Here is a 15,196-nt window from a genome sequence, read left to right as displayed (position 1 = left end):
AACCCGGAACACTCACTTCCGGTTTTGATCGTTTGGGAGCCGGAACGTTCGACTCCTAAAGTGTTCAGGAGCCGAGGTACGACTGTATAGACTTTTCAACATGGATGCTGTTGATGGCAAGTGAGTAATCAGCATGGCTCTGCTGATTGACAACGCTTTGACAAAATATTATAAACAACCATGAAGAATGATTGAGATATGTGATTGTTCTGGAGTACAAGACCTTGATTTCTCAACACTGAAAGTAACCTTTCTACCACTGACTTTGCTATGACATGGATTGTTTTATGGAATTTCACATCACTACCAGTAGATGTCACTCTAGGATGCTTGATTATAGAGAGCAAAAACTTTTTAAAAGACAGGAATGGAAGATTTAAACAAAGGATACTTCCTAAAGGCTGCAACAGTGCTAAAGTTTGACACAGCTTTCATGTACAGTAATTTATTTTAAAGGAACCCTTTCTTGTCCAGAATACCATTATGTGTTGAAGCTGCTCATACTGAAGAAATATAAACGGCTAACACATATGTAAGCTGGTATCATATTGAATGTTCAAAGTTTAAGACAAACCATTATATGCAACAGTGTAATTTAGCAACCCCATGAAAGCTTCCTCTACAAATATTATCTATTCTGCTTTTAGGTATCTTGCTAATCCTTTTAATTCATTTTAATCTAAATGCCATTACATCTTGATTTATTGACATCGACATCTATGTAAATTAGTTCCCACCGGTGATCACTTGTAATAAAGGGTGTGTGTGTGTGTGTGTGTGTGTGTGTGTGTGTGAGAGAGAGAGAGAGAGAGAGAGAGAGAGAAATTTAATTTTTATTGATCCATCAGACCTCGAAACCTTTTCTCAAAGAGATTCTGATATCAATGCATCCTTATGGGAGGGAGTGTTGCTTGTTATCTTGGAAGAAACAGTGTATTGTGTGGGTCTGCCCTTGAGGGTGACTCAGAAACAGAAAATGTTGCATCTCAACTGCTCAGCGGGAAAGAATATTGCCATCATATTAAAGAACTTAACTGGCTGTCAATTAACTACCAGGCGAAGTTCAAGGAGCTTATATGAGCAACCAGTCGCTCTGCTTTGCAAAAGATACATCATAAGAAGAAGTTCATTCCACACGACGTCGGGATTGGGCCTAGTGTGGCAGCACCCTATCCTTCGGGACTCCCTCCTGTTACATATCAGATGGGCACCATTTTGTCTTTTTGGCGACTGCTAAATACTTCCCCGTTGCAAAAAACATTCTAACCAAAGATTTTTGTCCCAGTCAGCAACCGTATTGAAATTGTAGAATGATAGTAATAATAATAGTTCTCTTGCATACCCCGTCTCTCTCTCTCTCTCTCTCTCTCTCTCTCTCTCTCTCTCTCTCTCTCTCTCACACACACACACACACACACACACAAAATGGCAAACATATTTTCTTATCTTCCTTCCTTTGCCCATTCCTTTGGAGGTAATGGTCTAGGTTACAGATAAAATATGAAATGTATATACATTTAGATTATTTTACCTGCCCAAAAGACTGTTCAGTTAAAATTTCTTTGGTCTAAGTGATTTGAATCAATTTATTTCTTTTGCCTGTATGGCTGGCTAGTATGACAGCTCTTCCTAGATGTGAAGATATTGTTCATTCCATTCATTTCATTCATTCATTTATTCATTCATTCATTTACTATTTGCATTTGTTTCTCACAAAAAAGTCTCAGAGTGACTTAACCTACAGGCCTCCACAGAACCAGAATTATTTGCAGGGATAAACAGTATGACCTGCAGTAACCGCACTCAAGAAATGTTGAAAACAGTACATTACCTGTGATCTAGGGGGCTGCCCCAAACAAGAAATGTGCCCCAGTTCAGCAATTCAGATATAACATTACTGAAATATCATATGCAACAAGTCTGCCATGTACAAAAGAAGAAGAAGTAAGCAACAACAAAGGCCTTCCTTACCACTTGGGCTATCACCAATGCAATTGGTTTTGCCATTCCAGTACCACAGTAGCAACGTTGCATCACGAGACCCTGAGAGAATGTAACAGTTTCCTCCAATGTAGGATTCGGAGCGAGAAAGACAGGTGACAACATCCCAGTGTCCAAACACTACTTGCATCAGTTTCCCTGGAATATACAAAACACATTTTTTTCCAGCCAATAGCCAATATATAAATATAGATATATAACTGTGCACTTCGAATAAGGTATATAAAGATGCGAAGCTTCCTTGTACTGAATGAGATCACATATCTGTCTGTCTATCTATCTATTTATCTCATAAATGTCCATTCAAAAAGACAGCGGCTCTCTGGCCCCAAGATCTACCAACTAGGTCCAGGTGAAAAAGACATCATTTTAGAATGAAAGAATTTTGAGGACACCCAGAATATGCACACACAGAGCTATAAAGCCACATTATAACTTCAATAACTTTTACCTGAGCTTGTTTTTTTTCCTTTTCTTCCTTTCCATCCCCTTTATTTCATGTGGTATGACTTTGATTGTATGCCTAAGGGGCAGGGGCTCTTTTACTATGTTTTTTGTAAGCCACTCTGGGATCCTTTTTGGCTATAGTGTGAGGTATGAATGCCACTGTGTTGGGACTCAGAAATTATTCCCAATAATTATTCCCAAGCTCTGCAACCTGGTACCTTCTGAATAAAAAAAGACTTATCTTATAGTCCAGATGTGGGGAACCTGTGGCGCCAGACTTCCATCTTCCCTAACCACTGGCCATGCAAGCTGGGGTTGAAAGATGTTGAGAGTCAAACAACATCTAGACACAGGCATCCCCAACCTTCAGACCTCCAGATGTTTTGGACTATAATTCCCACCATCCCTGGCCACTGGTCCTGTTAGCTAGGGATTATGGGAGTTGTAGGCCAAAACATCTGGAGGGCTGCAGGTTGGGGATGCCTGAATCATTCTAGAAAGTCACACATTCCCAATCTCTGTTGTAGCCTCTTTTTACTCTACTCAGACATTTTAACTTTTAGTTTGTTTGTTTTAAGCAGTTAAAAGTCGTGGAAATGCTAAAATTGTCCCCAGATTTCTTTTTCTCATGCCAGCCAACAGAACAATAGCACTCAAATAGAGGTATTGTTTTAATTTTCCTAGATTTTTTTTATAAAAAATATCCATTTAGTACTAGCAGTTTATATATAAATATGTTCCAGTTTGCATTAGTATGAATTTGATACAATGTATGTAAGTAGAAAGCATCTATGCATGTTATTATGAAGAACCAAACATATTTAAAGGGCTCTGGGATAGGAGTGGAACTCTGTACACACAGAAACACATTGAATTATCCAGCAAGTTTCTAGGCAGCATAGAGCAGACTAACTGCAATATATAAAATCATAATAATTCTCCTTCCAAAAGGCTTTTTGAGGTGTTCACGCATTATTTTTATATTATTATTATTACAGTATTATTATTATTATTATTATTATTATTATTATCATTATTATCATTATTATCATTATTATTATGGAAGTCTCTTCAAGAATGCTTGCAATGTGATAGAGTTGTAGCCAAAAGCTTTTCTTGCCTCCCTAGATCAGGACCATGAAACATATTGTTGATCCATCATTTATTCACCCTTTCCAGTGAATTCAAAATACCCATTCTATTTTTGAACTCTAGCACATGAAAAAGCTTATGCTTCAATAAATCTGTATTTAAGGCACCACAAGACTCATTTGTTTTAATTTCTCAATTAACACATCCTAATAGCCATTTCTTTGAAAAGGTATAATGTTTTCATCCCAGTTTTTGCTTTTAGTTCCAATGCAATGGGTCAGTGCATCTGGCTGTTAGTGGTTCGAGCCCACCCCAAGAATGGCTGTGGACATGGTTTCCTCCATGGCAGGGGGTTGGACTGGATGACCTCTGGGATCCCTTCTGACACTACATTTCTATGAATCTACAACATTCTTTGTTTTCAAACCTCGGTCAACAGCTTCTCAAACATTCATTTTGCTTTTGTTAAGAAACAGGAAATGGCCTTATACAGAGTCAAACCATTGCTCTATCTAGCTTAGTATTCTCTACTTCAGATGTGAGGAAATTTTGGCCCTCTAGGTGTTGCTGAAATACAACTCTCACTGGCCATTGGCCATACTTTCTGGGGCTGGTGGGAGTTGTTTATCAACATCTGGAGGGGAAGAGGTTCCCCACACCTGCTCGAGCACACTGATTGGCAGTGGCTCTCAAGAGTTTCAGATAGGGATCTTTCCTTGCCCTACCAGGAGATGCCAAGGATTGAACCGGGGACCTTTTTTATTCAAAGCACATGCTCTGCTAGCCTGCTACAACGCTTCCCCAAGAGGCATGGGGCAACAGAAACCACTCTGTTCAGCCACCTTTCTTTGTTCAATTACTTACTGATAATTTTGTAAGACAGCCTTAACTTTTTTTTTTTGCTTGAATACTACTACAGCTTTTTACATCATACTATCAATGATTACTCATTGTGCACTAGGACATCCTTTTTTGACAGAACAAATTTTCTAGTTAATATTTTATATGACAGCTGTACTGCAAATAATAAAACAGGAACAAGTTTTTGCACTAATGAATCTAAAAAGTTGTCTGAAAATAACATCCACCACTGCAAGATGGTTTTATTGTGGCTCTGCTGTTCTAGCTATACTCAGAGAGTGTGATTTATGCTCAAGGTATTTCCTGTTACACCCCCCTTGAAATACAATAAGGAAAAGATTCTTTTCGCGTAAGTGCTAAAATATAATTGAATTCAACACTTGTGATAGCTTGCCATTACCTATTACTGATCACATCATCTTCTGTTCATTTCTCCCCCTCACACTCAACTCAGAAAAAGTATTTGCATGGGGAGTTAACCAAATATAAAACTACAACCAGCTATTATTTGCATGTATTTGTATATATATTTTTTAAAAAAAAACACAAATCAAATAGAAGAGTAAGCTGGTTTAAAAAGGGGGAAACAGCAAAACTAAATTTTGTTTTCTATTGTATTTCCAAATTGCTTATCAATCAATTAGTATAATCTTAATGCCATTGCATTAGATAGAAAAAGAAAAAAGAGCAAAACTAGATTTTGCATTCTATTATATTTCTTAATTGCAACCAGTTATCATCATCTAAAATAGGACTTTTCCACTGTACACTTAATAGTGCTGTGCTAGATATTAATGTTGATCCTTTTCATTAAAAATTATACAAGATAACCAAACTAATTTTGTCCCCCTGATGTCTTAACTGGCTGTCTCTACCCCCACCATTCAGCCCGGACACTGAGATCCAATTCTGAGGGCCTTCTGGAGGTTCCCTCATTGCGAGAAGTGAGGTTACAGGAACCAGGTAGAGGGCCTTCTCGGTAGTCAAACCACCCTGTGGAACTGCCTCCCACCAGACTTTTAGAAGACACCTGAAGGAAGCTTTGTATAGGGAAGGTTTTAATGTTTGATGTTTTACTGTGTTGGGTGTTTTAATTTGTTGGAAGCTGCCCAGAGTGGCTGGAGCAACCCAGTCAGATGGGTGGCATATAAATAAATCATCATCACCACAGGAAGTTGGTTTCTTTGTTTTATATGGCATTTGGGATCCAGATTATCACAAACAGAATTCTGTTCATGGAACAGGGCTTTCCAGCCCCTTTTCCAATGTGGAACCCACTATAGCCACTGAAAATTTGCTCTTGAGCTGTAGGTGCCTCCCAGAAAAGTGGTGGGATAAGACACAGAGAAGTGCAATGGGGATGGAGAATTAGTGCAAACTGGGTGGGGAAACTTGCACTAGCCAAGACTCATGCTTCTTTGGATCCAAGCTTGATCATTCAATTCATCTATCTTACTTAAGTGTTATAAAGCTTGCTAAACACTCACTTCTAAATTTACACAATGCCTTCTATCACCATTTGCTAATCATTTACAAAAAAATAAATAAAAAGCAAAATAGCCATATGAATAAAGAGTGCTGTTTAAAGAACTGCAGTAAGGGAACGTTCAGTAAATGTAACACGGCAATGCTTTAAATGGGATAATAAAAGGGAAGAAAAAGGTATATTTTGTTTTTAAATACACATACGCTTACTATTAATAATTGATTCATGTGGAAAGAACAAAGTGATTCAGCTTCACACTCCCTCCCTTATTTAGTCAGTTGAGTGCAAGAGAGCACATGTGTCTCAAATAGCGCATTTTGAGAGTTATTAAGCACATGTCCAAGGACACATTTAATAGCAACATTTTTATGTTCCAGTTTAACTAATATGCTTTAGCCTAGTCTCAAATATGTAGCAGAAGTTTGGGGGAATGGTGGTAGAACACTTTGCAATGTGTTTTCTAATTGGGAGACCATTTTAAAGTGGCATTTCCAGTCTGCAGTATGAAAGGGGTACAGTTCACTCTTCAATAATCTCCTTGAATAAATCTGCTTGGTTTCCTCTCCTTTCCTCTTTTTCTCTCTCTGTGTCATATATATCAGACTGAGAGCCTGTGAGCAGGGAATGGTTTATCTTTTAAACTCTGAATGAGATATTGAGTTGATAAGGAGAACACAAACAGTCAGCAAAATCTTCTCCAAAGTTTTTGAAATGAATCCCGTACCTGTATCTGTAGAGTACACCCTGAAACTTTTGTCCCAAAAACCACAGACCAGGATGTAGCGATTATCAGAAGTGATGACAAAACACTGGGAATGGACTTGAATACTTTGATCTAGGAGATCCGTAATTTGTCTCTTGTGCATACCCGTATTGCTGGCTAGAAGGGGATGGGGGAGGGGAGACAAAAGAGAAACTATTTTTTTTACACAGGAGCAAATCGAGTTTTAATTTCTTGTCACACTGATACACACACATTCGTGCTTGTTCCTCCCTCCTACCCACCCCCGATCCTTTCACTTCTTCCCCACCGTTTTGCCACAATTTCCCCATCTTATTGTCAAGCGCCTTCTATAAGGCTCTAGTTACATACCAGTGGCATTTTCAAAGTATGCTTATCTAGCAGAATAAACCAGGTGAGTTATAACTCTGGTAGATACACATTAGGACAACTATCAACCTTGATACACCACTGTGGTTATAGTCAGAAACATTCTGGGAGTTAATACCAGATTCATCATAACTTCAGTGATATTGGGTTGTATATTGAAATCCGTGCCCTTCCAAATGGAATATCATACTCTATACACCACCATAAAGTGCTGATGTGAAAAAATATGATACTTTATTTTCAAAAGGTATTAATATAAACAGATGGTGATGTTTGTGTGTATGGTTACTTAATAAACTGCACTGTTAACTTCACTTTGTTACACTTGCTTGAAACATAAACATATAGTTTAAACTATAAATCACTTTAAATGTTCCTGCTCTTTTTCAGAGGCTAGTAATGTGAGTTTCAGTTCGTCCCACTATTCTAACCTAAAGCCAATTTCCCTCTACCACTGCTGCTTCCCCTCTAACACTCCTCAACTAGGCAGTGAGGGCTACATGAGTAGTCTTCATGCAAATCCATGACCTCTTTCCTCTGGAGTCTGTCAGAAACACTGATGCAGTCTTCTCCAGGGTCCAGGAACCACAATTTTCTCAGGTTCTCTGCAATCCCATTGGCCCTTGAGTGCAAAACTCTCCTGAAGACAGTCCCTCAAGTCACAAGCTCTTTCTCACAGACCTTCTTCCCCAGCTTTAGCCAATGATTTCAGCTATTGATCCATCTCAGCTTCTCTGAGCTACTTCTTAACTCCATTGATGTCCACTGCCTGACTCCAGCTTCCAGCCCTTTCTTGAGCTAACGAACAGTCAAACACACCAAACTCCCATCTGCTCTCCTTGGCCTGACATCTTGAGTCATACCCTCAACAATACAGTAATTCCAATTTGTGTGAAATCCTGCCCGCTGATCGGCCTGTAACTGAGCAGAATGTCTATAAAGCAGAAACCTGACTCACAGGGCTATCACTGGTTTTTAAAGGGCAAGAGTTAAACTATCATTTAGGCCTTCTGCTGATACTCTCTATCTCTGTAGAAACAAATGACAGTTTACAGAAAGTTAACCCTTAAATTCAACGATGCATTAATCTCCTTTTAAAAAGGAGTGCTGTGTTTTGTTTTTAAAATAAAAAAACTTTACCTCCCACTAAGTAGACATCCACAAATGGTATTATACCAGTATTGCACATTTTAAAATGTTCATGTATAAGGCTTTATGTAATTGAATGTGTGTATGGGTATATTTTAAACTATCCCATTTCTTGAGGAACTCATTATGAATCAAATGGCTCTGACTTTAAATATATTTTTTTGTTTAGGATGCCTACTGCATACTCTTGTTATTGTATGTACACCCATATATTTTACAGTGAAAGGTGGTCTATAAATGCCCTAACAAATAAATAAATGGTTGAAGACATAATTTCTTGATACAGTACTGTACAACTAAAACATTATCACTTGAACCAGGGATAGCGGCATACAATATAGCTTTTAGGCTGACTAAACGGAGCTCATGGAAAACCACTTGAATGTCTGGATGTACATTTGCGCATTTGCATTGAAATGCAGAGGGGAATGCACATCAGCATCATAACTGTAATGTAGCCAAATTTACAAATGAATGTACATTCATTGACCATGAAAATCTGTATTATATAAACTAGTCAGCTAAATAGACCCAGTCCGCAGGTAACACTAAGCCAAACTATGACTTAGTGTAAGCATGTTGGCTCCTGGAGAGGAGATCATAGCAGTTTTGGTCTGACTATGGTCCTTCTGCAAGTATGCTGCTGTGAGATTAGCCATGGTTTAGCTTAGCATGTCATCTGGACTTGAGTTTTGAGTTTGTTGTTTGTCTTGCTCCAGACAAACCACAAGCTGTAACTGAGGTGGCAAAGAGGATGCAAGCTCCTATGAGCCCACACACTTTGTTCATGCTAAGCCATAGTTTGGCTTAGTGCTATGAGTGAATGGAGCAACAGTGCACCTTGCAACAATTTTCATGTAGTTATTACACATCACCAATCATGCCACATAGATCAGTATTCATATGTGCATATACTACTAATAAATTACCACTTAAGAAATTTTTCACTAGCTATGGTAGTTATATTAAGATTCATATACCCTGTGACTAACTTGAAATAATGTGACAAAATATTTTGTGACAATTGCCTTGGTCTTTAAATGTAAACATTCTGATTCATTTGCATTCAATAATTAAAGAGCTTCTAAAAGGTCGGTTTGAGAAATCAAGCTACAGATGTATTTTGAGGTGATTATTAAAATAATGTTTGTGCTCTTCTAAAGTTAAATCATAGGAAAGGGAAAAAATTGTATTTGCTAAGTGATGCCTTTCAGAACTGTAATACATACAAATTCACAAGCTATAATGAATTATGGTGGCCAAATCGCAAATGCCTAAAACAAAGGTTTGCAAACAAACAAGCCCTTCTTCTTGGTAATAAGAATCACCACCGCCATAACAAGCCACTTGGAAGTGGAATGGATGATAATGATTTATCTAGCTGAGAAACAATATCTTTACTTTCCTGATTGTGATCCTGAAGTCTGCCATACCCTATAAAAACGGTAGAATACTAATACCTGAACACTAAAAATGGCTGAGCAATATATTTCGACTTTGGAACTGTTCTGCAATTACACATTAATTCCCTCAGCCTGAACAGCAGGCCTGTGAAGAAAGGATTGATCTCCCTTAATGATGAAATTCTGGCACCACAGTTTTATTTTTCACAACACAGTGCTGTTAAGAATCCCACTGTTATTATGAAAATTTCCTCAGCAAAAGAGCTCCATCCCATTACTGGCGCACCAATTCATCATAACATGCCTCGCTCTTGCTCATCAACAAGTCTGAGTGATGAAAAGACCCAATATTATCCTGACAGTACTTCATGCGCATTCTCAATCACACATTATTACGGCATCCATATTAATTTTCACTGACACACGTCCTAGGCCTGTTCAAATTAGGCAAACCAATGAGGGGGAGTTGATGAAATACCAGCATAGCCACAGCTCATTGCATTCCAATTTGCATGCAAATGGTTTATCAGGAAAATTCCATTCCCAGCAACCAGCAAGTGAAAAACAACCGTAATCTACACTTCAGGGCCACCATACAGAGCTTAATGAATCGCAAAGAGAGAAGGAAGTGACAGACCTATGAGAGGATCGATTTCCACTGGCAGCTGGTATGGCTGGTCCTGTACGGCACCTTGATGAGCTAGAATGCACAAGAGAAGGTTTAAAAACTGTGTTACTTTCAGGCATTAAAACCATGGAAAATCCTATAAATCAAACACTATATGCCATTGTTTCCCCGTGGAAGCTTCATCCATTTATTGAACACCATCAACAACGAAAATCCAGGTGCTTTCAAGGACTGTTTATTACATTTATTTTAGATTATTGCTATTCTCAATGTGTACCATCATCAGAGGATCCAGCTCTGGACCATAAGCTATAGCAGATGCTTGACCAGCAGCCTCTCATGTTGCAACAAAACAAAATTAAGTGGTAAAGAGCACTGAAAACAAAATGTGACAACCATCTGCTGACTGTGGCAAATATTATTTCCTCCATTCAAAGAAAAATTACTTTGAATAGTACAGCACAAAGGAATTTTTTTTTTAAAAAAAATCTTGCTTTATGATAGAGAAAGGGGTGTAGCTCACACTATATTAAATATTCTATTCATCCTGGGAAACCTGCATACATGAACTTTAAGGAACATTTGTGAACGCCAGAGTTTTATGCAAATGTATGAACATTTCTTTTGTAACTGAAACGTTCATGTTTTGCTGATGCTAAACACATTTCTTCCCCTCAGAGCTCCACTTCAAAATATCAATGAAAGCTTCCGGAAATGGAAGCTAACATAATAAAAATCATGTGTGCAATATCTCGCATTTTCACATGTACCTTGCAAAGCATATGCTTATTATAAAACCAGCATTGCTGGAATGATTACACAGTTGTTATGGAATTCAGAAGTCCTGCTTCAGCAAAATCTGAATAAATGATGACACAATGTAAGTTTCTACCCCATATGGACATAATGAGTAGTAAAATGCTTAAGCTGACAAGTTACCAAAATGAAGTAGGTGTACAATTTTACTTGCACACATAAAGAGCCACGTTAGTACGCCTCCTTCTTTGCAAAAGTAGTTTTTATTTAGTACCACAATTGTGATAGGAATTTTGTGACAAGCTCTGAACAAGAACTCTGTCTTGTGGTTTATAATCTTAACAGCCAGACATATCAAAAATGAAAGGGGGGGGGAAATAACATTTGATAATGAAGTGAAAAGGCTAAGGGGTAATGAAGGTTTAATGGGTAATAGGTAGTACAGAACAGTGAACTTTGCTGAATAGGAGATGACTTGATGGACATATTGCTCCAAGGAACAGCAAGGAAAAGAAGTGGGAAAAGTGGGAAATCAGGAGATATAGAGGTTGCTGTATTTGTTTCCTAAAACTCACTTTTCAAATTTAAACAGACCAAGGATGGTCTTTTTGCTATCCTGCTGCAAGGCAGGTCACTATAATTCAAAAGTGTGACTACTGGTCATAGATCTAGAAATTCCTAAAAAGTATAGCATTACCAGTTGTTTTGTTAGGCAAATTAATTTCCTGATAAAACCTATTATGAAAAAGATTTGGCAGCTAGCCTTTGAGCTTTGAAGTCTACTTATTCTACAGAACAAGGTATGTATCTTGTAGGGCAGTTACAGCATTTTATTGTTATATAGTGATAGGCTACATTATTATGTTTTCTTGTGCAATTCCTTTATAACATTGCTCTGAAAGGTTTTCTAATGACTAGAATATTTCAAAATGATAATTCTAAAATTGCTACTAACAGAACGTAAAATAAAAGGGAATTAATTACCAGATAATTTTATGATTATTATTATGATTTATTAATTTTAAATCACCCTTAAATCACCCTTCATCCAAAGACAGTTCACAGACACCCCCCCCAAAAAAAAAATACAAAATGAGAACACAAAATACATAATAAAAGCAGGAATAAAAACCAAAACAAACCAATAACTCCCCCCCCCCCACAAACACATTTAAAAGGCCATAGAAGGTTAATCAGCCAAAGGCCTGGTTGTAGATAATTTTTTTCACCTGACACCTAAAGATATTTAATGAAGACACCATAATAATAATAATAATAATAATAATAATAATAATAATAATAATAATGTTGTGTTGGAAGCCGTCACTCTGGGCGGCTTCCAACAGAAAAATGAAATAAAATAATCTATTAAACATTAAAAGCCTCCCTAAACAGGGCTGCCTTCAGATGTCTTCTAAAAATCTGGTAGCTGTTTTTCTCTTTGACATCGGATGGGAGGGCGTTCCACAGGGTGGGCGCCACCACCGAGAAGGCCCTCTGCCTGGTGCCCTGCAACTTGGCTTCTCGCAATGAGGGAACCGCCAGAAGGCCCTCGGTACTGGACCTCAGTGTCTGGGCAGAACGATGGGTGAGCGCTGCTATGCAGCGCATTCCACAAACAGGGAGGCCACCACAGATAAGGCCCATTTACGTGCTTCAACACTCTGAACCTTTCATGAGGGAGGCACATAAAGAAGGGCCTAAGATGATGATTGCAGGGTCTGGGTTGGTTTATACAGGGAGATGCGGTCCTTGAGGTATTGTGATCTTGAGCTGTTTAAGGCTTCAGAAGTCAAAAGCAGCACTTTGAATTGGGCCCAGAACTTATTTGGCAGCTAGTGCAGTTGGGCCAGGATCAATGTAATATGCTCAAACCTTCTTGCCCCAGTGATCAAGCTGGATGCCGAATCCTGAACCAGCTTTGGATGTCTTTTTAGATACTGTCTTTTTAGATATTACTGTAATAGGCATGTTGAAGGATCTCAAATTGCAGGCATGTCCAACAGGTAGATCGTCTGTGGTATATCACCGGTAGATCAGTGGCTCCCCCCCCCCCAAAGAAGCTAAAAAACTTTGGCTCCCCTAAAAAAAGATCATCTTCGTCCTGCACCCCTAAAATGACCTGAACCACCCAAAACAGGCTTTCCTTCCTAAAAAAAAGCTCAATGTCACTTTCCTCTTCCCTAAAGAAGTTCAACAACTTTTACGTGAACCCTCCAAAACAGGGCTTTCCTTCCTAAAAAATAGCTCAACAACTTTGACCTGAACCCCAAAAAAGGGGGTAGATCACTGTCAGTTTTTAACTGTGAGTAGATCGCAGTCTCTTGGAAGTTGGCCACCCCTGTCATATTGGATTGGATCAAATGAATACCTTGTGCATGTAAAAGGTATTTTCATTCACACAAGGGTGATTGTTTTTGTTTTTTGCTAGTTCCATCTAGCTGCAGCAGCCATACCTGCATCCTTCAGAGTCCTCCTATCCCAGGAATGACTTTCTAGAACAGGTATCCCCAAACTTCGGCCCTGCAGATGTTTTGGACTACAATTCCCATCTTCCCCGACCACTGGTCCTGTTAACTAGGGATCATGGGAGTTGTAGGCCAAAACATCTGGAGGGCTGCAGTTTGGGGATACCCGTTCTAGAGGCACAGTGGGAAGGATGGAAAGTTCCACTCTCATACTGGAACTTCGCTTGTGGTTCCTAAGACCCAACACATTACAAACAAGCATGCATCAGCTTTGACACATAAAACAACCCAACTTGCTGTTTATATCTTAATTTGCTAGTGTTTCCATACTTACCAGGAAGGTTGTGCCACTTATTCACAGCAAACAGTCGATTAGCAGTGACGGTAATCACAGCAGGATTTGCCAAACCAGGCTGGGTGTTGGCTGCTACATGCGTTACAGGGGAGTTTGATGGAAATTTCAGGACCATGATGACATCTTGCTGGGCTTGGTCTGTGAACATCAATGGACTCTGCAGGAGGAGATACTGTTGAGTGGGCACAACAAGACCCCAACCACACGGAAAAAAGGAAAGACAAAGGAGGAGAAAGAAAGGATAGGACAGGACAGGACAGGACAAAAGAAGGAAGACCCAATTAAAACAAGCAATAGCCACCGCAAACGAATGCCAATGCAGTAATTTTTGACAGGCCCATGGAAACTATCATTTTATTGAACACCTTGAGGGTTTTTTCCTTAATTACATACAGCGCGAAAAAAATATTAAGAATCCGCCAACATTTGTAACAAGTCATTGGCCCATTTAAAAGTTTCCAGTTGCCTGTGTCTTGCAAACAGTTTAGCTTCAACATCCGCAGAAGTAGTGCTTCAAAAAAGGACACCCCAATAAAAATAAAATAATAAAATAAAATAAAGCAGAAAATTTTAAAAGCTGCACCAAAGCTCAAATAATAAAATTCCAGGAGAATCATAGAGGGGGGGGGCAGAAAATTAAATGTGCAGTGTTTGCATACCATCAGAATTAATTTAGGAATAGCAATACATAATTATATATGTGTAATGCATGTACTTTTCTACACCTTTCCATGTATTGTAAATACTATAGCTTGGATACTGATTCACCAGAAGCTGTCACTGATACAAGGAATGATTTTTTGCCAATTCACCAGCAGATCCTAGTATCACCTCCCATAGAAGATTTTCAGAGGACAAAGAGGACTGCAGGAGTAAAGAGGGTTTGGTGAAAATTGTGTCCTCTACCACAGGAGTATTCCACGAGCAGAATTCAAGTCATGGAAAATTATGATCTAAGTCTAAAACTTTAGGACTTTAAAGCAGAATAAATGAAAGGTGGGTGTAGGGGTTGGATAAATCTAAGTTAGCTGCACTCTGTTCCCATTGTAAGTCTCTGGGACATACATAAAAATGTATAAATGAAATGTATTAGAGAACCACAAGATTTAAACCACTATCCTAAAAACTTGTGCTGATAGACAATGCATAACGTCACTATGACAAAAGCATCTCTCATTTTTTTTGTGATGCTTTGTCGACACAGCTATTAAGCTATATAAAGCTCAAGTCAGGATTGTCAGAGTGCTTGGTTTTAATGTTCAGTTTGCTGAGAGAAATTTATATTTACATGGAGTGTTTCCTTCATTGTCCATTAGTATTACCTGTGACTGCGTCTGAGAAACTATTTCTTAATAATTAATTAGTATCTTTATGGAATTTGAATACGCTGGTAATGGCTTTTGCCTCTTTATCATCAGCAACGTTACAATGCATATACA

At 38.5% G+C, this 15,196-nt stretch overlaps 1 protein-coding gene across 5 annotated transcripts in view; it reads right to left on the bottom strand.

Moving 5' to 3' along the window:
* LRBA (LPS responsive beige-like anchor protein) overlaps nt 1–15,196 on the bottom strand; it is a 358,996-nt gene that overhangs the window by 18,251 nt on the left and 325,549 nt on the right. For 4 of the 5 annotated variants that reach the window (XM_035113955.3, XM_035113958.3, XM_088661093.1 and 1 more), the window contains exons 50-53: nt 13,737–13,929; nt 10,188–10,250; nt 6,612–6,767; nt 1,972–2,139 (exon numbers count right to left, since the gene is read on the bottom strand). In XM_035113955.3, the coding sequence (XP_034969846.1) occupies nt 1,972–2,139; nt 6,612–6,767; nt 10,188–10,250; nt 13,737–13,929 (580 nt within the window). The remainder of the gene's footprint in view (nt 1–1,971; nt 2,140–6,611; nt 6,768–10,187; nt 10,251–13,736; nt 13,930–15,196) is intronic. The other variant, XM_035113959.3, reaches the window with a different exon arrangement.

The sequence above is a fragment of the Zootoca vivipara genome, chromosome Z1, assembly GCF_965207765.1.
Source record: "Zootoca vivipara chromosome Z1, rZooViv2.hap1.1, whole genome shotgun sequence".
Lineage (NCBI taxonomy): Eukaryota > Metazoa > Chordata > Lepidosauria > Squamata > Lacertidae > Zootoca > Zootoca vivipara.
Note: the sequence above shows the minus strand (reverse complement) of the source record. Positions and strands in the feature narration are given on the sequence as shown.